Genomic DNA, 27,168 nt, shown 5'->3' with positions numbered 1-27,168 from the left:
CGATTTCATAAATGGTATTGTTAATTTCCTACTCATTCTTGTTCATGGTTTCTATTTTATTTTTCATACTTTTTGTAGTTCCCACTAAGTTCTTGTCATTCTCATGAAGTTCTTTGCGCATCCTTGTAACAATTACTTTGAACTCTATATCTGATTAGTTGCTTGCCTCTAGTTCATTTAGCTCTTTTTCTTGAGATGCCATCTTTTCTTTCATTTGCAGCTTGTTTCTTTGTCTCCCCATTTTAGCTGTCTTTTTGTGTTTGTGTGTATATATTAGAAAGAACTGCTATGCCTCCCAGTTTTGTGGTGGGGCCTTATGTACTAAATGTCCTTTGGGATCCTGAGGTACAGCCTCTGATCTCCTGATCTGGATTCTGTAGAAATGTCCCTTGTATGGGTTATTTGGAATTTGCCCCTGATTGTTGTCATGTCTGTGGGTAGGATCTCCCCTCAGGCTGTCTGGATGTGAGGTTCAACACCGACCATGTCCTGTGAGCTGTTGTGCAGCTTGTGACAGAACAAAACAGAACACAAGAAAACAAGATTAAAACATAAGCATACAAAAGACTCCAACAACAAGAAAAAGAACCACAAAACAAGGGTGAATTAGGAAAAAGAAAAGTGAACAGGAATAATAAATGAAAAGGAAAATATACGAGAAGAATAAAAAGGGTAAAGAAAAGATAATACTGAAGGACTAAAGGGAGTGGGAAAATTAAGGCTAAAAGATAGGAAAATGGTATAAAAGAGGAAGGAAAAATTATGAAAAGGAAAAAAGAAGGGAAAGGAGGAGAAAGAGTAAAGAAATAAGATAATAAAAGGAAAGAGAGCCCTGGCCACTGTGGTTTAGTTTGTTGGGTATCCCATGCACCGAAAGGTTGTTGGTAAAATTTCCAGTGAGGGCACAAGCCCAGGTTGTGGGCTGATCTCTGGTAGGGGGCATGCTGGTAACAGCCCATCCATGTTTGTCTCTCAATGAGTTTCTGTGTTTCTCTCTTTCCTTCCTCCCTCTCTAAAAATACAATAAAATTCCATGGCTGGTGTGCTCAGTGGTTAGAGCATCAGCCCATGCACTTCAGTGTCCTGAGTTTGATTCCCAGTCAAGGGCATGTGTCTGGGTTGCAGGTTCAATCACTGGCCCCAGTTGGGGCACATGCAGGAGGCAACTAATTGAGGTACCTCTCCCTCTCCTCCTGTCTCTCCCACCCTCCTCCTTCCTTCCTTTCCATTCTCTAAAAATCAGTGGAAAAAATACCCTCTGGTGAAGATTAACAATAACAAAAGATCAATAAAAGTACTTAAAGAAGGAAAGAAAATGAAAGAAAGTAAGAGATTTGAAAGAAAAAAGAGACAAAAAATAACAACAGTGCAATAAAAAAGCAAAAATAAATCGATGCAAATAAAAGGGAATTGCAGCTCGTCTGGGCAGAGTTTAGTACCTGTTGGGAGCTCCCTCTGGGTCCTGCTACTACGTTGGCCAAGGCTGACTGTTTTGTCTGTCGTTTCTGGACCTTCCAGGAGGTACTTCTGTGCTAGCCACTGTCAGAAGCTGTCCATGTTTGGCTCTTGGTAACCTGTTCAAAGCTTCAAGCGATTTACATGCCAGCATAGGGCTTGGCTGCACTCAGGATGGGCCAAGCTGCTCTCTAGGGCTGGCTTGTTAGCAGCATGGGGATGAAAAGTGGGTCAGCAAGCATCCCAAGGCACCGTGGGCTTTGCAGCCGCCCACCTCTGCCTTCCAGACAGTTCTCAGACTCAGTCACTGAAAAGTCTGTTTCTGAATGACATTTTTATTTTCTTTATTGATTTGAGAGAGAAAGGAAGGGAGAGAGATTGAGAGAGAGAAACATTTATGAGAGAGAACATTAATTGGCCGCCTCCTGCATGCCCCCCTCTGGGGATTGGGCCCATAACCTGGGCACCTACGCTGACTGAGAATCTAACTGGTGACCTCGGTGCATGAGTTGATGCTCAACCACCGAGCCACACCGGCCCAGCCTGAATGACTTTTGGAGAAATCTGGAGGATGACACCTCTGGGTCTCCTGTGAAGGGGAGGTGCCGTACAGTAGATGGCAGATGTGTTCCTCTGTCCCAGAGCCTGTCCTGGTGTCATATTTCCCTGACCTCGGTGTGGCAGAACCCTTGTGTGCAGACTGATCAAAGTCTGCTGGAATCCGGTAGTTTGTATCAGCTCACACTCAAGGGAGAAGCACCAATCAGGTTCTCCCAATGGGGGGGGTGGCCCTGCCCCAAAGTCAGTCACTGATGCCCCCTGAGAACTGACTCCCTCTGAGACTGCCCAGACTGGTTTGCAAGGCCTCTGTTGCAACCTCCTGGGCAGTGGTCAAGATGAAGGGCGGAGCACGGGGGATTCCTGAGGGTCAGGAGCACTCTAGCAGGAGGCAGGGTATTGCCTTGTTTCTAGGCGGCTGCTGCTTTGGAGGGCTTGTGTCTCTCAGGAAAAGGGGCTGCTGCGGTGTGGCGCTGGGGACGACCAAGCTCAGATCTCCTGGCTGCCATTCCTGCCCATCTCCTCTCGATATCCCCAGCCCCAGATTCTCCTCAGGTGAATTCAGTCTGCACCACCCTCCTTCCATCAATGCTCTGGGTGATTTTCTGCAAATGAAAGTCCTGTGCTCTGGGTTTTTGTTTTGTTTTTAAAGTGGCTTTATCTCTGACAGGCTGCCTCTCTCCCTGTGGGGTAGAAGCCTCACTGCCCTTCACTGGTGGATGTTACGTGGGCCACTATTCTCAGCTCTGGTGCTCCGGGCTGTGCAGCTCAGCCTGGGGTCCGTGGGCCTTACCCCTTCCTCTCAAGGAACCACCCACAGCCAGGACCGCCCCTCTCAGCCTCGGCCTGCCGCCTGTGGGAGCAGGCTGTCCCTCTCACGACCTGCCCATCCCCCCAGTCTCCAGGTGGTTTCTGTCCTCTTGTTTCAGCTAGTCCTCGGTGGTAATTCCAAGTGACTGTTCCCCATTTAGTGTATTTCCAGTTTGGTTGTGGGAGGAGGTGCAGGAAGGGGTCACCTACTTGCTGCCATCTTGAAACCACCCTTTATGCTGTGTTCACTTTTCTTTAAGAGTTTTTTATTTTTTCTAAAATATGTTTTACTGATTTTTTTAGGGAGAGAGATAGAAACATCTATGTGAGAGAGAAACATCAGTCGGCTGCCTCCTGCATGCCCCCTCCTGGGGATCGAGCCCACAGCTGGGGCACAGAAAACTGGTACCACTCAGTCCTTGGGACAACATTCAGTCCACGGAGCCACACCGGCTGGGTGCTTTAATTTTTTATACCATATACTTGTCACTCCTGTGCAATGCAAATAGTTTATCTTTTAAAGGCAGGAAGCCCAATTTTGAAAAATCACATTTTTGGCAAATCTGAAGTGTTCAACTTGATCTGCTATCAGTTTCTTCACTGAGTGGAGAGGAGCCAGCACTGCCTTGGATTCTACCTGCCTTGGTTCTTAGTCCTGGGAGAGCGTTGCAGTTCTCTAGCGTGGCCCGGGTGGCCGCTCTGGAGTTACCATCTATCTGATCAGTCCTGGCAACCAAATGCTGTTGGCTTTAACTGAACACCAGCAGGAGTCCCCAATTTGGGATGTGATGAAGAAGGAAACTATTCATTGCAAATGGCTCAATTGTGACACAGCACAGCCTCGGCCATGGGGCCTGACCCTCTCTGGCTAGACATCTCTACTCTGTTCCCTGGGAACAGCGACCAGTCTGCAGCCTGCTCTGCACTGGTCTGTTCCACTCTGTTCTGGGAGACATCTTCAGTGTTTCAGCTCGTGAGTGGAAAGGGAAAGTGTGCTCCCAGAGCCAGAGGGGAGGTGGCTCATGCAAATGAGGGCTCCAAATCTTTGCAGTTTGATTGTTTCAAAAGGCACTGTTCTGATTGTCCAGAATTGAACTGCTCTGATCTGTTGGTAAAGAAGCTGATGGCGATATAGCTGCACATCTCTGATTAGATGGGGGAGCCTCAATCCTATTGGTTGAAATAGGATTCGAGCAACTCCTTTGTAGAGGGCTGGCTTGGAGGGCAGGAACACAGTCCCGGAAGGCAGCTCCTTACAGAGACAGGCAGACTGGTGCAGGCTTCTCCCTGAGGTGCAGTTTGCAGAGAGGCTCTTTGCAGAAATGGCTGTGGGCTCTGACTTTTAAGTTTGAGCCCAGGTAGCCACTGGGAACCCTTCTTAGTAGGTATCTTCTTTCTCAGGGTTCACATTTTGAAGCAACTTATGTTTTTCTATAACTCACATCTCAGGGTGAAATATGTCAGTGTGTCAGAGTTTGATGTAGATGAACCACTCTTGAAATTTCTGTCAGTTGTCAACTCTTAATTGTCATAGCTCTTGAAAGAATTTGAACATGACTTGCTTCTTCCATAAAGGCAGCTGTGGTGTTCTTACTGGAGACATTTTCACTTTTGTTTTGTAGGACTACATTAACTGTGCTGACGTGTGGTCGGAGTACACCTGCAGGCATTTTACGGTATGTGTGGGCGGAGGACACCTGCAGGCATTTTATGTACAGTGTGGGTGGAGTAGACCTGCGGGCATTTCACCTACAGTGTGGACGGAGAGGGCCTGCAGGCATTTCATGTACAGTGTGGGAGGAGTAGGCCTGCAGGCATTTCATGGTATGTGTGGCTGTGGCATTGTTTTTGAAAGTATTATATTTTTTTCATGTTTATCCTAGTGGATAAGTCTAGCTGAGGCATTTTACAATGGCAGTTATTCTTACTCTATAAAAAGTCCATCCTTTATTGTCTAGTGTCACAGAGCATTAATATGTGTGCTGTAACAAAAGTGTTCTCGTGTAAATTTGGGAAATGCTGCGTTGTGCATAGTTAAGCAACTTTTTCACTGTAAGGTGTGTTAGTTCTGGTCTAGCAAGCAGCATTTCCCAAACATATTTGACTTGCATGTAATTATTTTTAAGCACACAAAGACACTTCTTTCCCGAGGCCCAGACCAGAACCTCAGTTTTGGAACTGCCGGGATTGTCAAAGAGCAGAGACTTTGGAAGTAGGTAGAGCTGGGTTCAAACCCTGCTGTCAGGGTGGTTCATTGTATTGACTTTTTTTTTTTTTTATCCTCACCCGAGGACATTTTTTTTTCATTTTTTGTTCAGATAGAGTAGGAGGGAGAGAGAGAGAAACATCGACGTGAAGGGACACATCGAGTGGCTGCCACCCGCACGACCCAACCAGGGCCGGGGACAAACTGTAACCGAGGTACATGCCCTTAGCGGGAACCGAACCCGGGCCTCTCTGGACCGCAGGCCGACGCTCTAACCGCTGAGCCAAACCGGCCAGGGCTGTATTGACTTTTTAATTCAAGTGTAGCAGACATGTAGAAATGCACATAGATCGTAAGTTTGCTGCCTAACGAGTCTTGACAAAAGTCACTCATGTAGTCGCGGTCCAGGTTAGGTAGGAAATAACCTCCCTCTTCGCAGCCCCCGTGCCCCTTCCATCACGGCCTGGCCTCTGGAAGTGAGAGGAAACCCCTGGCCTCCAACTCCACAAGTTGCTTTTGCCTCTGTTTGAGTATTGTATGAATGTAATTTTGTTGACTTGGTTTCTCCAGTTTTGTTTTATGTATTGGTATGTAAGCTTCAAACCTAGATCTCTGACATTCATCACCCAGAAGTGACCGCCGCAGGATACGTCTTATTCCATGGCCTTCTCCCTTTTCCCCATCCCTGCATCATTTTGAAGCAAATCTCACATTGTATTTCATCTGTCAATGCTTCAGGACATATCTGCACAATATAAGAATTCCCTTTGCTAAAGCAAAATTCTAGGACATTATTTTAACTAAAAATATTAATAATGCTTTAATGTGATTAAAAATTAGTGTTTAAATTTTCCCCATTGTATCATAATTTTTTACACTTTATTTGTTCAATCAGAATTAAAATAAGAACCATATGTTGCAACAGACTTCTTAGGATTTTTATTTTAATTTAGAAGTTCTCTCTCCTCCTCCCCCCCTCCCTTTCTCCATTGTAAGGTATTTGTTGAGAAACTGGGTGGTTCGTCCACAGTTTCCCCCTGGGCTGGAAGTCGCACCCCTGTGGTGGTCCAGCACATTCCTGTGCCGTCAGCATTCCCCACGAACAGTCTGTAGCCTGGCTCGGCTCAGGTGTCCTCTTGTGGCACTGTGCGCGTGGCCGGCGCTCTTCCTGGGACGTCTGGGCCTGCTGTGTCTGACGTGAGCAGCCACTGGCCATGCATGTCACAGCTGCGCAGAGGGTGCAGCATGGTGCTGTCCGCTGTCTGGGACACCTGTGTAAAGATAGACTCCTTTCATCAGGCTTTGGTTATCCTGAGATACAGTTTATACGGAAAAGGCAGTGTTACTGATTGGTTTTATCTGTTATTTACTAATTTGTAGAGGAAGGGTTCAATTCCCCAACATCCCCAGACATGACCCATGAGTTGTAGTTGCTGTTGGTGTCTTTAAGAACTCATGAATTTAAACATATTGGACTTATATTCTGACTGATGCTCAGTTCTTCCGTTTCTGACTAGTGGATACCTTTTCAAGTTGGTTCCAGAGTCCTTAGAGATGTTCTCTGTTGTCTTTGATGCCTTTCGGTCTTTCTAAGATGTTCTGCCTCCTCTGCATATTTCTTATCCCAGGTTCAGAATCAGTACTTTTCTCCAAGGAACTTTGGATTCGTTTAGTGTTGTTGTCAGGTTTTTTTTTTTTTTTTTCTGTATGACCCTGGCTAAGTCACTTAACTTCTCTGAGCCTCCACTTCCTCATCTGTAGAATGGGAATAATGCTGGTGAATTTAATGGCCGTTACACAAGAAAGCAAACATAATGGTAGCTATTTAGATATTGTGCTGTGCCCGGTAACTTACCTGGAAGCCACGCAGCCTCAGAGCTGCCTTGCCAAGAGGCTTCAGTGCTCCCATTTGCAGATGTTTTCTGTGAAGGGCCAGGTACACACCTAAAGCTTCATGGCCAGCGATCTCCAGCTCTGCCTCTGCAGATGAAAGCGGCCACAGGTAGTACGTGAGGAAGCACAGGTGTGTGCCGGTGAACCCTGTTCATGCACACTGAAATGAGCCTCCTGTGCTTCCCACTGTCAGGCCTGTCCTAGCTCACAGCCATATAGAACAGGATCGGGCTGGATCTGGCTGTGGTAGCTGACCCCTGATACAGACAGCAAAAGCGAAGTGGGTACTGGGTTACCTGGCTTGTAGCGGGCAAGTCTGCTCTGACCCGTGGCCCCTGGAGAGAGATCTGGGACAGGTGTCAGAACGTGGCATGGCTGGTTGCACCAGTAGTTAGGGAGAGCAGGGACACTGGACTGCCCAGAGCCTTTGAGATGGTGTCTCAGTCCTGACATGGTGTGGACAGAGCCACCTTTAAGGCTGTGGTATGGGTGGGATTTTCCCCCTTATAATATTTTCAACAGAATATTTGGAACTGTTTTCTGGAAGATATGTCTTTTCCCCAGAAAAATGGTTAGCATCTACCATTCAGTGTCTAATAGAGCCTTCATTCGTTTTCTCATTAGAAACGAGAGGTGAACACCGTCTTGGCCGATGTCATCAAGCACATGACTCCAGATCGTGCATTTGAGGACTCCTACCCTCAGGTAATAGATGTGCCTTTTCTGTTTCCACACTTGGAGATTTTATTCTGTTGAATTAAATTGGCCTGTTGCATGGGTCAGACCATGAAGTCAGATCATCCTGGGTTTGAATCCTAGCTCTGTCATATCCTGACTGTACCCTTTACTCAGTTACTTGACCTTGTACCTCAGTTTTCTCCCCTGCAAAATGGGCCTAGTAACAGCCCTCCCCTCAGAATGGTTGTGAGGATTGAGAAGTGGGTGGGAAGCCCTGGACAGTTGCTGGACTCAAGTAAGGTGTCTGTGTTTTTCAGTTAAACTGACTTTATTTAGAAATAAATTCAAGTATATTGAAAAGTTGACACAATAGCTTGGAGAAGTCCCATTATTCTTTACCCAGATACACCAGCAATGAATATATTCCTTGTTTGCTTGTCATCATCCTTATGTGAGCACACACCTGTGTGTGCAGGCGTTTTCCAAAGCCTTTGGAGATAATTCACACACATTATACCACTTTGCCTCTAGAGATTCTAGTGAGTGTTTCCTGAGGACAAGGACATTCTCCTGTGCAACCAGTGTAGTCATTAGCTTCAGAACTTTCACATTTAGTGCATCTCTGTCACTGCCCCCACAGCCCCGTTCCTGTTTTGTCCCTGGTCTCAGTCATGTCCTTGAGAGTGGACGTCTTTCTCACTTCCGGAACGGACTCCAGCTCACGATCATGTCCTGCAAAGTAACTTGATCTAGTTAAGATTTAATTTTTTATTTAGTGACATGATGTTCTGGCCTTACTGCCAGCAAACAATTTCCAGCTTTATCAGTGTAAGAAAAGGTCTGGGGTGGGGGCGTCTGGCACGTAGTCTTCTGAATTTCTTCATGTTTCAGCATTTTCATAGTAAAATGGTGAAAAAAACTGTTTTTTAAAATCAGGAAATGTGTTATGTGTAATTATATTTAAGTATATAAAACATTCCTATTCTAAGGGGATTAGTTGCTATGGATAAGGTTTCAGAAACAATTTTAACCAGACAGTGTTGCAGTATCTTAATCTTTAGCTTTACTGACCTAAAGAGCTACTTTGGGTCTACGGTAGCTGTGATGACTGAAGGGTATGCAGAAAGTGCTCGCTGACTCCTTGGACATTCACAGCTGACTTCAGGGGCGGCCCGAAGGGCTGGGACCATGTGTCTGAGCCATCCCACTGAATCCTTGCTGTGAGCAGAATGCCGCTTGCTCTGCGTGTCACAGAAGAGGGTCCGGGGCACGGATGAGGTGGGCAGACCTGGACTGAGATGTGGCCTCACCTGCCCAGTAATCCCCCGTCCTTCAGCTGTCCAGGTTTCCCTTCGTGTAATTTTTATTGCAAATTATGAAAGGGTTACCGTTTTAAAATATATTCAAGTTTTATTAAATAAGATGTGTTTTTTGTCTTGTTTGCAGCTTCAGTCAATAATTAAGAAAGTCATTGCCCACTTCCACGATTTCTCAGTTCTTTTCTCCGTGGTAAGTAATGTTCCTTAATTATCTTGGAAATTTGTATCTGAGTCACAGGTTCTCTTAGTGTCTCAGTAATTTTTTCAAGGTGCCGTTGACCAAAAGAAATACTTAATAATTCCTTTCATAAAGTAGTTACGTCTAAACAACTTAAGTATTTATGCCATCGCAACTTAATCAGTACTTGAAAAAAATAATACACACAGACTGGAAAAAAGCTATTATCTTTAGTTCATTCATCACTGAACTCATGGGATGTGTGCACCAGTGGGTACAGACAGTGTCACCGACCTTGGCGTCAAACCGGACATCCTCTTACTCATTAATTTTCACATATTTGCTGTTTATCACAATCTAATGTTGAAACTATGACATAATAGTTGTCTCAGTGTCTGAGAGTTAATATTTATTACGTTTCCCTCAAAAAGTTAAAAATTTCAGAGACGCCCTTTCAGGTTTGCCGCAGTGCACTGGGCAAGTATAAATCTGGGTGCTTCTGGGACAGGCACCTGCAGCGCCAGAGAGCTGACATCGGACTGGGTCAGAGGGAGCGGCTGTCCCCAACCTCCATCCTTGTCTTCTCTCGCAAATGAGTTCATACGAGAGACCTTGACTGTGTGGTAAAGTGTATTCGTTGAAACAAATGAATTTAGTAAGAAGTTAAAGCATGCACCTTTATTAATGAAGCAAAGTGAGCAACCTGTGCATCTGGCTCATGAAGCACAGACGGGCTCTCAGCAAATCTGAAGAGCCAGTGGGGTGGGGGTTTCTGCCTCATATCCCCTCCTGTCTATAAGTTGTTTTTTAAAGTATGTTTGTATTGATTTTAAGGGAGAGAGAGAGAGAAGTGAAAAATGTGAGGTCGATGTGAGAGAGAAACATTGATCGGCTGCCTCCTGCATGCCCCTTACTGGGGATCGAGCCTGCAACCCAGGCATGTGCCCTGACGAGAATGGAACCAGTCCTTATCTAAGTTTTTTAAAAAATTCCCCTGCTAGATATCCTGGTACAGATGGACTCTGAAGGTCTTGCCTTTTCTTTGTTATGGCTTTTCCACAATTTATGGGAAGCCCCTGGCAGTTAGATCCCAACTGCTGGCTTCTGTTCATACTGTTCTTCCCTCCTCCCTGCTTTAATAGCTTCAGGATGATTTGCACTAAGTGGTCTGATTCCTCCTCCTTCTCTCCCCCTTTCTTTCCTCTCCTGCATCTTTCTGTGAGAAGGGGAGGTTTTAACCCTTTGTTCTCAAGATAAATCCTGCAAAACTTTCTGGCTTTAATTTTCCTGCCTCAGTTTCCCTATTCCATCTATCCCAGAGGTTCCCTAGCTTTCCATTGCTCTGTACCACTTCTAAGCACAGTGGCCTGCTCTTCCCTTAGCGTCTCTTTCCCCTGGCACCCTGCCCTCTTCCTTTTTCTGTGTTGTACTCTGACAGGACTGGAGATTTTGGTCTTTTGTTTAAAAATAGAATCTATTCTGTATTGGACGTTCACCACACTCTGAACAATGTGCTAGAACTGACTGCATGGACCGCCTCATCACATTTCACAGCACCCGTGGGGGGTGGGGGTAGTTAGTCCCCTTACAGGTGAGAAGACCAATGTGGGAAGGAGTGGAGACCAGGTGGTCCCCCGGCCACTGTAGGCAGGGCCGCTCTCTGAGCAGCCCCGACTCTTCCTTTGCTCGGCCTCGCCTCTGTGAAAATGCTGGAGACTGCTTCTCATTTCGTTACACAGAAAAGCTGTGGTCCTCTCTGTCTGCCTCCCAGCAGGTGCACCCCGTTGTTCACCCCGATCCCGGGGAAACAGGAGAGTCCTTTTCAATAGTAACAGTTTCTAAACCCTAAGGGCCAGCTACCTGCCTGCAGATGAGCCCTCATCCGACCTGCCTCAGAGATGAGCGGCTGTTTTGATCTCCACAGAAAAAATTACGAGCTCCTTCTAATAACTTGTATAAATTGCATGTTGAGGGCTTTTTTTTGTTTGTTTAGGAAAAATTTCTGCCATTTCTGGACATGTTCCAAAAAGAGAGTGTGCGGGTGGAGGTTTGTAAATGCATCATGGATGTTTTCATCAAGTAAGTGGAACACAGGGTAATCAGAATTCAGTTCCTTGTGCCTTTTGAGACCTGTTGATACGAATTCAGCATATGCACTCTGGGGTCATGTGTTTGCATTTCATACCAAAGGGAGCATTGAGGAAAACCACACAAAAGGAGCAGTCATGATAACAGTTTGTAACTAGTGCTTAAGAAGACAAAGTCGTAAGTACGAGCAAAGCTTGGCCAGCACCTACATTTCACTCCTGTGTTTTTGGAAGGAGCAATCTATTGATGAACTAGTTAGGGAGTAACATTTTTATTGTTGTTAATCCTCACCCAAGGATATTTTTCCTTTTTTTCAGAGAGAGAGGAAGGGAGGGGGAGAGGGAGAGAGAGAGAGAGAGATGTGAGAGAGACACATTGATTATTTGCCTCCTGCATGAGCCCTGACCTGGGCTGGGGGTCAAACCCGCAACCCAGGTATGTGCCCTTGACCAGGAACTGAACCAAAGTCCCTTCAGTGCACAGACCGACACTCGAACCACTGAGCCAAACCAGCCAGGGTGGGAGCAACATTTTAAAAGATAAAGTCATACTTATCAAAATACCAGAGCTAGAACGGTTTCCATCTTCAATGTGTAGATTTGTGATCCATTTTCAAGTTTAGTTCCTTTCATGTTATTAAATGTTTCCCTCAACTGCGTATTGTTTGTGGTATATGGAATAATTGTAGGTGGTCCGCACAGGAGAGATTTCCATTTTTACTTTAAAAGTTGTATATTTATATTTATCTTAAAGTATGTTAAATAATATATAACTAGCATAATCCATGATTTCATGTATATTATTTTTTAGGACAAGGTTAAGTTAAAAGTTAAAGTCACTTAAAATATTAAGTATGTAGAGTTTGGAAAATGTAGAGATGGATGTTGCTTGAATATATGTTTTATGCTTTCCTTATGTTGTACTTGGAACAAATACACCTACTTTACTTGCATACAGGCTTGTTTGATGAGCTTGTCCTTTTATAGTATATGAAAAACCCAGTGAATAAGTCTGGCCCCCAACACAGTTGTAGACAGGTTATGGGCCCTTTCAGAGAGGAAAAGAAACATGATACAGGAAACAGATGTGCCCTTGCTTGGTGAGAAAGTGGAGCAGTTTTCCCAGGAGTTTGAGGTTACGAGAAGTCATGATATGTGGGGAAGAGCAAACTTGTCGCTGAAAGAGTTAAGGGGAAACCAGCACGTCCCGTGAGTGGTGACCTGGTCATCTCGCTTCTCCGACGTGAGTAGTAGGTAACTGAGTTTGTGCGCTCGTTGTCCTCAGCGGGCACGGCTTTACCACTGTCTGTAACTGTTTCCTAGGCATCAGCACGAGCCCACCAAGGACCCGGTCATCCTGAACGCCCTCCTGCACGTGTGCAAGACCATGCATGACTCTGTGAAGTAAGCCACACTGAGGCCAAGACATGACAGGGCTGGGTCTCAGTGTCACGTAGTGGTGCTAAGGGAGTCGCTGCTCAGCCGCCACGTGGATGGTGTTATTCTTTGGGGCTGTTAGGATTCCTGCTAAGAGGACTGTCCAGACGTCTAGGAGACAGGGGATGCTGGGAGTACCTTAAAGTGAGAGGCACATTTTTTATAAAGGAGTTTCAGTTGGGAGAAAAAGGCTGATTTCATGCAAGTTAACCCAAACTCCCTGTCTCCAGGAAATTTCTGAGATCAGCAGGTAGTATAATAATGAGTTCACTCATTCAGTAGCCCAGCCTTTACATTTCTTTCTCGTTATTAGCCGGTTCTTTAAAATTCAGCTGCAATCGCTTAGCTCCATGCATGAAGGACTGGAGCTGTTCAGTGGAGGTCAGGCTCAGACCTGTCCGCTGACCTTACCTTTGGGTTGAAGGCCAAACTCTCGCTTCTTGGCTTTCTAGCCTTTTCCCCCACATATTTCTATTTGTCTACGCGTAAAGCAGTTCCTGCTTGTCACTGAAGTTTTAGTCCCCACAGAAGTTTCAAACAAGCAGCTTGATTCATTGGAAAGTTATAGGCATTGAGAAAATAGTTTTAGAATTTAACCATCAACAACATGAATTGTATTTCTATTTTTCCCTCTGAATTTCAGAATCTTTATTTTCATAACTTTGTGCGTTCAGCTTCATGGGCAGTTATCAAAATCAAAATATCAAGACTTTTCATAATAAATGGAACCAATACATTTTAGTTGGACAAAAGTAAAAGTCAAGGCACAGAAAACATCTAGAAAGGCACTTGTATTTGTAGGAATTGGTTTTTGATCCAAGTAAAATAGGCTGATTTCTCTCTGGATAAAAGTGAGGCCAGAGGTGGAGGTGAGGTGGCCCTGCTTAGAACATCACTCAGGAGCCCGGTCCTTCTGTCCTGCCACCCCGCCGTCCCTCTGGGCTGCCCTCGTCTCCCTGGTAGAGGGTCTCACCGTGACTGTCCGCAGTGCAGCCTGCGGGCGTTGGTGAGCAGCAGCTTTCTTCTAGGGCAGCGGTTCTCGACCTTCCTGATGCTGTGACCCTTTACCACATTCCTCATGTTGTGGTGACCCCCAACCATAAAATTATTTTTGTTGCTACTTCATAACTGTAATTTTGCTACTGTTAGGTCTTAGGTTGAGAACCGCTATTCTAGGGACAAAACTGGGAGGCTCACAGATCCGTTGCACTCATGTCTCTTTGACTAGACCTATCCTGTGGCTGTACCCAGCTGCAGAGGAGACGAAAGTGGAGTCAGAGGAAGGAGACTAAGTGCACTGGAGGGGGCGGTGCCATCTGCCAGCGCTGGTCTTCCCTGCAGCAGACCAGCAGAAAGAGTCTTGGCTCCTGTTCCTCTGGGCTCTGAAAAGTTTCAGTAAATCAGGGCACTGTGTGTAGGCCTGCACAAGTATGACCCAGACTACAGGGCTTTGACGTGTTCTTCTGCATGCTGGTGTTACATCTGCTGCTAAATAGAAGTAGCCGAGATCGTGATCTACTTTATTATCATCCCCAACACAAGATGGATGGATGGATGGAGAGGGGAATGGTAGTTATGTGATAAAGCAGATACTGTAAAATGATAATGGTAAGATCTTGATGGTTGGATATACGGGTATTCCTTGTAAATTCTTTTCAGCTTGGCTGCCTGTTTAAAATTTGTTACCACGTTGAACAAAAGTTCTCTGAACTACATTTGAAGTGGGGCCTTTCTGTCCAAATTCCAAAGAAGAAAAAGTAACCTTCCTTTATGCCATTAATAAATGTATTTTGAGAACAGCATCTTTGACAGAGATGTGAAATGTTTTTAAATCTAGAAAATGCAAAATGTTCTTACCTGTTAAAATGTTCTTACATATTTTTCCTTTAGAAACTCATTTATTACCCCAGTGTAAATTATGTATGATTGTTGATTTTAGTGCACTCACTCTTGAGGATGAGAAAAGAATGCTGGCACATTTGATTAATGGATTTATAAAAATGGTAAGTATTGAGGAAGAAGTGTCACTGTGATTGGAATTGTGATGTAATCGTTTATCTTTACTCTGGTGAAAACAGTTATCATTATGTTTCCTGGTGCTTCTCATTTTTATTGTGATAAGATGAAATTAGAGAACATCTTACATTAGCCAGCCCCCCTCTGGGGGCCAAGGGTGACGTCAGAGGGGCAAGGGAGGAAAACTGATGGGACAAAAGTTGAGGGATGGAACCCTTCAAAGGAGCAGCTGGGCCCAAGTCTCTGTAGTGCTGACAGGCCTGCGGTCTGGGTGTCTTTGGCTCCTGGCTCCCTCTTGCCATCCTCCCAGGCAGGCTCACTCCCCGTGGGAGCTCCAGGTTCCACTCGTTCCAGCTTGGCAGCCTGGCAGGAAGGGTTCCCGCAAATCCCAGGATCGAGGCCCTTTGGATCCATGTGGGTCATGGCCCATCCCTAACTGAATTGCTGCTGTGAGGGAGAGCAGACACACAGCGTGGCCAGGCCAGGGAGACCTGTGCATACTTGGGCAACCCAAGTCACATGGATGTGGAGGGGAGGCTCCTGAAATACTGGAGGGCTGCTCACAGACATTGATGGAGCGAGGCTGGGTGCAAATGCCCAGTGCCCACTCTCCGTGTGTCTGAGCTACTATTGCTGCAGACCAGCTCACCCCAGACCCTAGGGGCTTTGAGTAACAGTGTTTTATTAATTCTTACCATTCTGTTGGCTGGTGGATGACCAGGCTGCTCTGTGCGGCAGGGTTATGCTGTATCTGGACCTAGATGCTGGCTGGGTGTCTATCTCGTTTCTCATCCATGTGATCTCTTTCTTTTCAATGATCTTTCATCATTCGGTTGTCATAGCTCCCTTATGTGGTGAGGGCAAACAGAAGCTCCAGGGTCTTCTAGGGCTCAGGTTCAGAAACCGTGAGCCCCAGGGCCAGCCCCTTGTTGCATAGGGAAAGCTGGCTCCGTGTCCGGGTGGGACAAGTCCACAGGGACCCTGAAATGCCAGAAGAGGGGGGGGTGGTTGCAGCCTTTGAGAGCAGTCCACTGTACTGTTCTCGCCAGGACAGCCTTTGCCTTGTTTCCTGGTGCGCAGAGCTGACTGCCAGCTGCTGCCAGCGCCCACCTTTTAACAGGCATGTCGAGACAAAAGCTGGCTGAGAAGGATACGGGTAGATCACTTGGAAAATAACCTAGGGAATGTGACTCATTCAGCAGCAGGCGTCAGTTGAACTATCCACCAAACTCTGGGTAAAATACTGATTTTGATGAAAATTCAGGCCACATTAAGGAATGTACCTAGGGTTTTGACCAGGTGCCTCTCCAGTGCTATCATGTATTTATCCCTTTATGGCTTTGTCTGAAAGCCACTGAGTTACATTGGAAAAGAATACGAGGGAATAAATGTGGAATCTGATAGCTGTCATGGAAATAGCCATGTTAGATCTCCTCTAGACAGGAGTGATCACTGTGGCATGTGTTTGTCCTACTAACCAGCTGTTCCTAAATGTGGAGAAACAGAAGAAGGGGGTCTGGTAGAGAAGCTTCCATTTGTGGCAGCCACCAGGGAGCTGCTGAGGTTAGAAACCCCATCAGGAAGCAGAAACCCCCCCACACACACACACAAATGGCTCCCAGTAACCAACTTTATGTTCTGTGAAAAGGCCACTGCTGACAAAATTTTATTATTTTATTCCCAGCGATCTCTTTCTAGCCTGGGACATTCTGTTTATATTGTGAGATTCTGTTGTATACCCTTAGCCTTTCCATGTTCTACTCCAGTGCCTGTGGTTTAACAGTGAGGGGACAGTGGTGGTATTTCTGCCATACGCTGGGTTAGGAATTGTAAAGTCGAGTTAGAGTATATTCCAGTGAGCTTGTGCGTGTGCCTGCATGCCCTTTCCACCCACTCATATTTGGGGGGCCTTCCCTTCCCTCACAAAGCTTAAGAAAAGTCTTTTCCTTGTGTGCGCCCAGTTGCAAAGAAATAACGTTGTTGGCATCTCTCTGCTTGATTCTAGGTGTCCTTTGGTCGTGATTTTGAGCAGCAGCTGAGTTTCTATGTCGAAGCCAGGTCTATGTTTTGCAATCTGGAACCTGTTCTCGTGCAGTTGATTCACGTAAGGCTTACATTCATTCATGTGTTCTCTCAGTAAATACTAATTTATCTTCTGTACACCAGACACCAGATTTAATCTGGGATTCTTCTAGCGCCATGTTGTTCCTGTTCCTGAGGTATGAAAGGTTTTTCTCAGAGGTCAATAAAATCTACAACTTTGCTGGGGGATTCCAAAATGGCGGCAGAGTCAATGGAAGCTATACAGACCATCTCCCAGGAACAAAGTGGAATTACAACTGAAATAAAGACAAATCCTCAGGAAAAAGCAACAGAAAAGCAGCTGGCAAGGACCATATAAACAGGGACACTAAACTGATCCTGTTAGGATTGTGGAAGCGCGAGAGGGGGGCTGGGAGAAGCAGTCTTAGATGTGAGCAGCGCCCACGAGGTTAAACTCCCAAATGGCTCCACAGCGCAGAGGGCCTGGAGAAAGCGCTAAAATAGCCACAGCCACTCACCTTGGGCTCCGGTAGAGGGCGGGCGGACTGGCCTGGAAATTTGTGGGGACACTCGGGATTTGGAGGGCGCGCACAGCTTTTGCTGATTTGTGGCCCCACAGGACCGTGGTGATCTTACTCTATCCCAGGGCTCTGGGAAGAGGTGGCAGCCCCTCCCTCGGAGATTCAACCCCAGCAGATGGGCCCTTAAAATGCAGATTGAGACTCATTAACAACCAGCATTTGCCCCACCTTCAGGAAATCCCCTTACACTGAAACCTGAGGGAGTTTTTCTTTCAACTGAGAACCCAAGGCTCTTCAAGTAACCACAACAAATAGTCTCCAGACAAAAAGCTAGAGGATAACTGAACCATTCCTGAGCTTGCAACGCTACCCAGGAAAGTAAGACTTGACAGCGGTGTTTAACGTAGGTCCTCCTACTCCCATCCAAACCCAGTAGAGGAAGCCACAAAACTAGAACACCAATACCCACAGGGAAAATTTGGCAAGCTCCAAAGCCCACTAAGATAGCCAAAATGGTGAAACAAAGAAACAAATCTCAAATGAAAGAACAAGAGACCTCAACCGAAGATGAGATAATGAGGTGCAGTTAAGCAAGTTAACAGAGCTAGAATTTAGAGCCATGATCTTGGGGAAGCTCAACAGCATGAGTAAGGACATCAGCACCATGAGTAAAGATATAGAAACATAGAAAACCAACTAAGTGGAAATTAAAAACCACCAAGAAGAAATGAAGAATAATGTAGCAGAAATAAAGAACACACTGCAAGGACTAAACAGCAGCGTAGAGGAAACTGAGGACCAGATCAGTGAATTAGAAGAGTAGAAAAATTCAACCAATCAGAAAACCAAAAGGAAAAAAAATAAAAAACAGGAAGAGAACTGTGGGACAACTGGAAACATAATAATATTTGCATCATAGGAGTCCCTGAAGAGGAAGACAATGGGCAAGGATTAGAGAATATATTTGAAACAATAGTGACAGAAAACTTCCCTAATTTGGTGAGGGAAGAAGGCATTCAAGTTCAAGAAGCAAAGAGAGCCCCACCTAAGAAGAATCCAAACAGGCCCACACCAAGAAAAATACTAATTAAAATGACAATAATTAAAGACAAAGAATCCTAAAAGCAGCAAGAGATAAGCAACAGGTTACCTACAAAGGAAACCCCATAAGGCTCTCAGCTGACTTCTCAACAGAAACACTACAGGCCAGAAGGAAATGGCATGAAGTAATCAAGGTCATGAAAAACAAGGATCTGAATCCAAGACTATGCTACCCAGCAAGGATATCATTCAAAATAGATGGTCAAATAAAGAGCTTCCCAGACAAAAAAAAGTTAAGGGAACACACTAGCACCAAACCAGCACTGCTTTAACTGTTAAAAGTACTGCTGTAATTAATAGAAGAAACAGGAAGAAAAATATAACCACACTAAACAAAAATGGCAATAAATAAGTACATATCAATTATCACCTTAAATGTAAATGGATTGAATGCTCCCATAAAAAGATACAGAGTAGCTTATTGGATAAGAAAGCATGACTCATCTATATGTTGTTTACCAGAGACCCATCTCATAACAAAAGACTCACATAGGTTGAAAGTGAAGGGATGGAAAACAATCTTCCAAGCAAACTGAAAGGAAGAAAAAGCTGGGGTAGCAATACTCATATATGATAAAATACATTTCAAAATGAAGGTCATAGGTAGAGACAAAGAAGGCCACTACATAATATTGAAAGGAACTATTCAACAGGAAGATATAACCTTGATAAACATATATTTACCAAATATAGGAGCACCAAATATATTAAAAATCTTCTGGAGGACTTCAAAACAGAAATAGACAGCAGTACAATCATAGCAGGGAACTTCAACATCCTGCTGACATCACTGGATAAATCCCCTAGACAAAAAATTAACAAGGAAACAAAGACTTTAAATGAAGCACTAGATCAAGTGGATTTAATAGATATCTATAGAGAATTACACCCCAAAACAGCAGAATTCACATTCTTCTCAAGTGCACATGGGACATTCTCAAAGATAGATCACGTGGTAGGGCACAAACTAAATCTCTACAAGTTCAAGAAGATGGAAATCATATCAAGCATCTTCTCAGATCACAATTGCATGAAACTAGAAATCAGTTGCAACAAGAACATGCAAAGACATTTGAACACATGGAAGCTAAATAGCATGTTATTGAACGATGAATGGGTTACCGAGGAGATCAAGGAAGAAATTAAAAACTTCTTGGAAACCAATGAAAATGAACACACAACAACACAAAGTCTATGGGATGCAGCGAGAGCAGTTCTGAGAGGGAAGTTCATACCACTACAGGCCTACCTCAAGAAACAAGAAAAATTTCTAATAGACTTTCAACTTAAAGAACTAGAAACCAAACGGAAAACCCCAGAGCAAGTAGGAGGAAGGAAATAGTAAAGATCAGAGCAGAAATAAATGAGATGGAGTCCAAAAACACAATTCAAAGGATCAATGAAACAAAGAGTTGGTTTTTTGAAAAGATAAGCAAGATTGATGGACCCTTAGCTAGACTCACCAAGAAACAGAACAGAAATACACAAAATCAGAAATGAAAGGAGAAATAATAACTGACACCACAGAAATACAAAAGATCATTAACAATTACTATGAACAATTATATGGCAACAAATTCGACAAGCTAAGCGAAATGGACAACTTTCTAGAAACACACAGTCTCCCAAAACTGGACTGGGAAGAGATAGAAAACTTGAACAGACCAATAACAACATAAGAAATTGAAGATGTAATCAAGACTCTCCCAGCAAACAAAAGCCCAGGCCTAGATGGCTTCACAGGGGAGTTTTACCGAACATTCAAAGAAGAACAAACACCCATTCTCCTCAAACTATTTCAAAAAATTCAAGAAGAAGGAAGACTTCACATCTTGTCTTATGAGGCCAGCATAATTTTAATTCCCAAACCAGAAAAAGATACTAGAAAGAAAGAAAACTACAGGCCAATATCCTTTATGAACACAGATGCCAAAATCCTGAACAAAATACTAGCAAAACTGATCCAGCAAAACATCAAAAAAATTATTCACCATGACCAAGTGGGATTCATCCCAGTGATGTAAGGCTTGTACAGTATTAGCAAATCAATAAATGTGATAACACCACAGAAACAAAATGAAGAATAAAAACCACATGATCATATCAATAGATGCTGAAAAAGCATTCGACAAAATCCAGCACCTATTTCTGATAAAAACACTCAGCAGTCTGGGAATAGAGGGAATCATGTCTAGACATAATAAAGGCCATATATGAAAGACCTACAGCCCACATCATACTCTATGGGCAGAAACTAAAAGCATTTCTCTTAAGAACAGGAACAAGACAGGATGCCCACTTTTGCCACTCTTATTTAACGTAGTACTGAAAGTCTTAATCACAGCAATCAGACAGAAAGAAAAAATAAAAGGGATCCAAATTGGAAAGGATGAGGTGAAACTGTCATTATTCGCAGATGACATGGTATTATACATAGAAAACCCTAAAGACTACGTCAAAAATCTACTAGACTTAATAAATGAATTTGGCAAAGTAGCAGGATACAAAATTAACGTCAAGAAATCTAAGGCATTCTTATACACCAGTGATGAACTCACAGAAAGAGAAACTGAAAAATCAATCCCATTTAACATCGCAGCAAAAAAATTAAGATACCTAGGTATAAACCTAACCAAAGAAGTGAAGGACCTCTTTGCAGAAAACTACAGGACATTGAAAAAAGAAATAAAGATATAAGAAAGTGGAAGTACTATCATTCATGGATTGGAAGAATTAACGTCATTAAAATGTCCATACTACCCCAAAGCAATCTATAGATTCAATGCAATCCGCATCAAAATACCAACGACATATCTCACAGAACTAGAACAAATCCTTCAAGAGTTCATATGGAACCAAAAAAGACCCCCAATAGCCACAGCAATCTTGAAAAAGGACAAAGTGGGTGGGATCACAATACCAGATATCAGGTTATACTACAAAGCTACTGTAATCAAAACAGCCTGGCACTGGCACAAGAACAGGCATATAGAATAGGCATATAGACCAAACAGAGAATTCCCAAATGGACCCAAGACGTTATGCTCAATTAATATTTGACTGAGGAAGCAAGAGCATACAATAGAGTAAAGACAGCCTCTTTAATAAATGGTACTGGGAAAAATCGGATAGCTATATGCAAAAAAATAAATGAAACTAGACCATCAACTTACACCTTACACAAAAATAAACTCAAAATGCATAAAATCCATAAAAATTTTAGAAGAAAATGTAGGCAACAAAATTTCGGACATCATACGGAGCAGAATTTTCACTGATACATCACCTAAGGCAACAGAAACAAAGGAGAAAATGAACACATGGGACTACATCAAACTCAAAAGTTTCTGCACCGGAAAAGAAACAGCCATCACAAAGGAAAGGCAACCCACTGTATGGGACAGCATCATTGCCAATGATACATCATCTAAGGGGTTAATTTCCAAAATATGTAGAGTACTCACACCACTCAACAAAAGGAAGACAAACAACCCAGTTATAAAATGGGCAGAGGAGCTGAATAGACAGCTCTCCAAACAGGACATACAAATGGTCAAGAGACATATGAAGAAATGCTCAACATCACTAATCATTAGAGAGATGCAAATTAAAGCAACAATGAGATATCACCTCACACCTGTCAGAATGGCCGCCATCAACAAATCATCAAACAACAAGTGTTGGCGAGGGTGTGGAGAAAAGGGGACACTAGTACACTGCTGGTGGGAATGCAGACTGGTGCAGCCACTATGGAAAACAATATGATGTTACCTCAAAAAATTAAATATTAAATTGCCATTTGACCCAGTGATTCTACTCCTAGGAATATACCCTAAGAAGCGTGAAACACCAATCAGAAAGAATATATGTAGCCTCATGTTCATAAGAGCACTATTTACAATAGCTAAGATCTGGGAATAGCCTAAATATCCATCAGTAGACAAATGGATAAAAAATCTGTGGTACATATACACAGTGGAGTGCTACACAGGGGTAAGAAAGAAAGATCTCTTATCCTTCGAGACCACATGGAGATACCCGGAAAGTATTATCCTAAGTGAAACAAGCTAAGCAGCAAAAGAGAAATACCACATGATCTCACTTATTTGTCTAATATAATGAACATAACAGTCTGAGGAATAGGGTAGAACCAGAGACGTGGAAGTAGGGTACAGACTGACAACTTTCAGGAGAGGGGTGGCTGGGGGAGGGAAAGAGATAAATCACAGAACTTATATGCATGTACTCATAACCAATGGACAGGGACAAGAAAGCCGGGGACGGGGTCAAGGGGTTGGGGAGGAGGGTGTCAATGGGGGAAAAAGGACAAACATCTGTAACAAAAATAAATTAATTTTAAAAAAATCTACAACTTTGTAGAAATTTTTGAATGCTTTTTATTGACCCCTTTTTCTCTGAAAGGTGTTTATCCTCATTCCTGCATGCCAACAGTGAAGAGTTATGTGAGGAGCACTGATTATTTCGTTGTATAAATACTATCCTAGAGTGCCTTGCTGCCTAATCACAGTTCCAACTTCCTTGGATCTTGGCCCTTTAGCAACTTTTCCTGGTGCCTCCAGTTAAAAAGAAATAAATAACATCTCTGTTTATTACAAAGTTACATGCAAACAAGTATGCTCTAACAACATGATAGTCCTTTGAAACACAATATACATATGTTGAAAGAAAAAATATTTGTATTTCATTTTTTATTGAGCACAGTTTCTTTCTGGTGAGGTGAGTTGGGCACTTCCTGGGCACTGTACATCTCACACCTTTGTCAGGCCGGTCACCACCACCTTTCTTTCCTGTTCTCGCTGATTTCTTTCCACACCGATTTTTGCACAGCTCTTGCGTTTTCTCACAGCAGTTGCCAAAACCCAGTTGTGCAAAGATAAGACATCACTGCAAGGAATGTGACACAGTCCAGTGTGGATTTGGGGGCTGCCTCCCCAGCGCTTTGCCCGGGCTGAACAACTGAGCATTGCTGTTTTCCTTAACATAGAAAGGTTCCCCTGCGAGTTTGCATAATACTCTGGTGTCTCAGTTTGGGAACCATGGGTCTAAACTTCTCATACCTGGGGGAAGATTCCCTAAGGCTCTTGAACTGCCTCATGTAAATTCAAGGAGGGTAGCTTTTTTATATGCTTGTTTGCTGTTTGTCAGGTTATGGGAGCATTACTAAACTTAAGACTGAAATGTAGAGACTAAACGGGCAGGGAACAGTTCCTACCTTGTAGGTTGAGAGGATTAAATGTGGTAAGGAATGGACAGCTCTTCAAACAGCCCTGGTATGCTATAGGTGATGATATGGCTGCTGTTAACACCTTTCTCGTGATTCTTGTTAGTATTGCATCAGCTGAGCTTCATGGTCTTCTGTCAGATTAGAACATTTCTCTTAAGATCTTTAAGGTCTTAAACTTAGTGTAAAGGATTGCTAGAAATGGAGTAAGTAAACTCTAGCTGTTCATTAAACCAGAAAATGGTCATTTGTAATGCTGGTGGCAGGCATGACTAACTCAGAAAGTGCCTTTAGCTCCACCCCTTGGAGATGTGTGCTCAGGCCCAGGATGGGTTGGGCCTGATGACCCTTTGGCATTTCAGGGCTCAGTACTCACCAGCCTTGGTCCCACTTACCTGGTTCTCATTGAATTGTATGCACTTCATGTTCAGATCTCTGTGGAAGATGGGAGTCAGCACTCATTTCATTACCATTTCTGTTTCACTTATTAACGCATCTAGAGTGTGAACCGGCTAGCAATGGAAACAAGACGAGTGATGAAGGGGAACCACTCCAGAAAAACGGCTGCCTTTGTCCGGGTATGTTCCAAAAATGAGGCTCACACACTTGACACCCCAGTGGGCTGTTCGATTTTCCAGAGTAACTTTTCCTTGCATGTCCATGGCCTGACCAGTTTTCTTAATGTTTCTGAAAGACATGGCTGAAGGAGCCTGGATTGGGATACAGGTCATGGGGAAGGGTTGGAGGGATGGGTTTGGGGCGTGTGCCAGCTGTTATCTGTGTAGTTGGACCTATATCCGAAAGGTCTGATCTCTTTTTCTATATTGATCAGTTGCCAACTTTCAAATAAAATTTAAGCTTCTTGGTGTATTGCTCAAAATTTCATGAAAGCAATGCCACCCACATGTCAAACAATGAAGTCCTATGCAAAACAATGAAGTAGAAGTGCCCGAGCCTGCCCCTTCTCATCTCGTCCTCTCCTTAGTCAACTGCCTCACACTCTGTAGCAACTTTTTTTAATCCCTCAATTTAAAATGTAATTGGTTTGAACAGCTGCTGTTTAATTTATTGGTATTAGATATTATCTCTTTATTATCCTTATTCTCCCCACCTCCCAAAGAGACAGATACCAAAGAGCCAAGAGGGGAAACGGGCTCAAGATGAGGAAATTATTTTAAGTGTTTTTGCCTGAAAATATGCTACATGAGAACAGGAGTCCTCATCCATCAGTGTGGCACTGCCAGGTGACCTGCTGTGTCTCTGCCCTCTCCCCCAGGCTTGTGCTGCCTACTGCTTCATCACCATCCCGTCCCTGGTGGGCATCTTCACACGCCTCAACCTCTACCTGCATTCCGGTCAGGTGGCCTTGGCCAACCAGTGCCTCTCCCAAGGTAATCCCATCGGCCTCCTCTCAGCCTCCCTGCCTTCTGAGGGAGGCTGACTCCACAGGGGTATGTGGGTATGTACATGGGATTGTGCCAGGGATGTGTGTAGAGAAAGAATGATTCCATAGGAGGAAAGAAAAAAGTTATAAGATGCGATTGTTAAATCTGTGTCTTTAATAGGAAGCATGTTGGACATGCCCATATTCAGTCAGACAGATTATAGAGTGTGCTGTTTCCTCTAAGGACCGTCTTTTTTTATTTTTTATTTTTTTAACTTATCTTTATTGTTGAATGTATTACAGATGTTCCTCCTATTGACCCCCTCCTCCCTGCACCTACACCCCTCCTGACTTTCTCCACACTGTTGTCTGTGTCCATTGGTTATGCATGTAAGTTCTTTGGTTTATTTCTTCCCAAGCCCCCGCCCCACCTTCCCTTTGAGGTTTGTCAGTCTAACAACCAATTTGTACCTCTTAATCCCTTCATCTTTTTCACCCATTCCTCCAACGCCCTCCCATCTGGCAACCAACAAAAAGTTCTCTGTATCTATGAGTCTGTTTCTATTCCACCTGTTCATTTTGTTTATAGATTCAGTTGTCAATAGATATGTATTTATTACCATTTTATTGTTCATATTTTTTCTTTTTCTTCAAGAAGATGCTTCAACATTTCATATAATACTGGTTTGGTGGTGATGAACTCCTTTAGCTTTTTCTTGTCTGGGAAACTGTTTATATGGCCATCAATTCTAAATGATAGATTTGCAGGATAGAGTAATCTTAGTTGTAGGTTCTTACTTTTCATCACTTTGAATATTTCTTGCCACTCCCTTCTGGCCTGCAAAGTGTCTTTTGAGAGATCAGCTGACAGTCTTATGGGAGCTCCCTTGTAGGTAACTAACTGCTTTTCTCTTGCTGCTTTTAAGATTCTCTCTTTGTCTTGAACCTTTTGCATTTTGATGATGATGTGTCTTGGTGTGGGCCTCTTGGGGTTCATCTTGTTTGGGACTCTCTGTGCTTCGTGGACTTGTATGTCTGTTTTCTTCACCAAGTTAGAGAATTTTTCTGCCATTATTTTTTTAAACTAGATTTTCAGTTTCTTGCTCTGCTCCCTCTGCCACCCCCATGTTGTGAATGTTGATACACTTGAAGTTGTCCCAGAGGCTCCTTACACTATCCTCATTTTTTTGGATTTTTTTCTCTTTTTGCTGTTCTGATTGGGTGTTTTTTGCTTCCTTATATTCTAAATTGATGGTTTGTTTCTTGGCCTCACCTACTCTACTATTGATTCTCTGTAGCTTATTCTCTATTTCAGTTAGTGCGTCCTTCATTTCTGACTGATCCTTTTTGATGCTCTTGAGCTTTTCACTAAGTTTCTTGAAGTTCTCACTAAGTTCCTTGAGCATCCTTATAACCAGTGTTTTGAACTCTGCATCTGTTAGATTGGTTATCTCTGTTTCATTTAGTTTCCTAGAGTTTTGTTCTGTTCTTTGATTTGGGACATGTTTCTTTGTCTTCTCATTTTGGCTGCTTCCCTGTGACTGTTTCTATGTATGAGGTAGAGTTGCTCTGTCTCCTAGGCTTCTTAGGGTGGCCTATTGTAGTAGGTGTCCTGTAGGGCCCAGTGGCACAGCCTCCTTTGTCTCCCAACTGGGCCCTTGAGGTGCACCCCTCATGTGGACTGTACACCCTTCTGTTTTAATTGAGTCTTGATTGCTGTTGGCACATCAGTGGGAGGGATTTAGTCAGACTGATCAGCTCCAAGGACTGGCTGTTCCCACTGACCACTGACTTCTGACTCCTTTGGAGGAATAAAGGCCTCTGACAGCACATCTGTCCCGGAGAAAGCCCCCTCTGCAGCCCTCACTGCAATGCCAAAGAGCTCAGTTCTTCCCTGTATGTCTCTGGCTCCCCTCAAGCTGCCTCCCCTCCAAGCTTAGAGGGAGTGAGTCGGATATGTTTGTGCGTGGGCCCTTTAAGAGGAGCTGCCTGGGGCTGTAGCTGTGTCAGCTTGGCTCTAGCTGCGTCAGCTTCCCTGAGCCTCAGTTCCTGCTGGTTTTTCCAGCCAGAAGTGATGGGGATTCTCTTCCTGGCACTGGAACCCTGAGCTGGGGGCCTGGTGTGGGATGGGGACCCCTCAGTCCTCAGGGAGGACCTTCCCAGCCCAGGTGTCCTCCTGATTTTTATCCGCCACATGTGGGTGTGGGACCAGCCCATCCTCCTCCGCCCCTCCTATCTTT

General features: G+C 44.0%; 1 protein-coding gene across 8 annotated transcripts in view; it reads left to right on the top strand.

The window, feature by feature from the left end:
- The window catches only part of VPS35L (VPS35 endosomal protein sorting factor like), a 143,539-nt gene that overhangs the window by 79,978 nt on the left and 36,393 nt on the right, over positions 1–27,168 (top strand). For all 8 annotated transcript variants that reach the window (XR_004961631.1, XM_036278771.1, XM_036278776.1 and 5 more), the window contains 9 exons: positions 4,446–4,499; positions 7,547–7,627; positions 9,047–9,109; positions 11,091–11,176; positions 12,508–12,588; positions 14,561–14,624; positions 16,643–16,741; positions 24,045–24,122; positions 24,821–24,935. Coding sequence is in view for 7 of the 8 variants with exons in the window: in XM_036278771.1 (XP_036134664.1) it covers positions 4,446–4,499; positions 7,547–7,627; positions 9,047–9,109; positions 11,091–11,176; positions 12,508–12,588; positions 14,561–14,624; positions 16,643–16,741; positions 24,045–24,122; positions 24,821–24,935 (721 nt within the window). In the remaining variant the exon portion in view is untranslated. The remainder of the gene's footprint in view (positions 1–4,445; positions 4,500–7,546; positions 7,628–9,046; positions 9,110–11,090; positions 11,177–12,507; positions 12,589–14,560; positions 14,625–16,642; positions 16,742–24,044; positions 24,123–24,820; positions 24,936–27,168) is intronic.

Source organism: Molossus molossus, unplaced genomic scaffold, assembly GCF_014108415.1.
Source record: "Molossus molossus isolate mMolMol1 unplaced genomic scaffold, mMolMol1.p scaffold_m16_p_3, whole genome shotgun sequence".
Lineage (NCBI taxonomy): Eukaryota > Metazoa > Chordata > Mammalia > Chiroptera > Molossidae > Molossus > Molossus molossus.
This window is presented reverse-complemented; position numbering and strand designations above follow the sequence as displayed.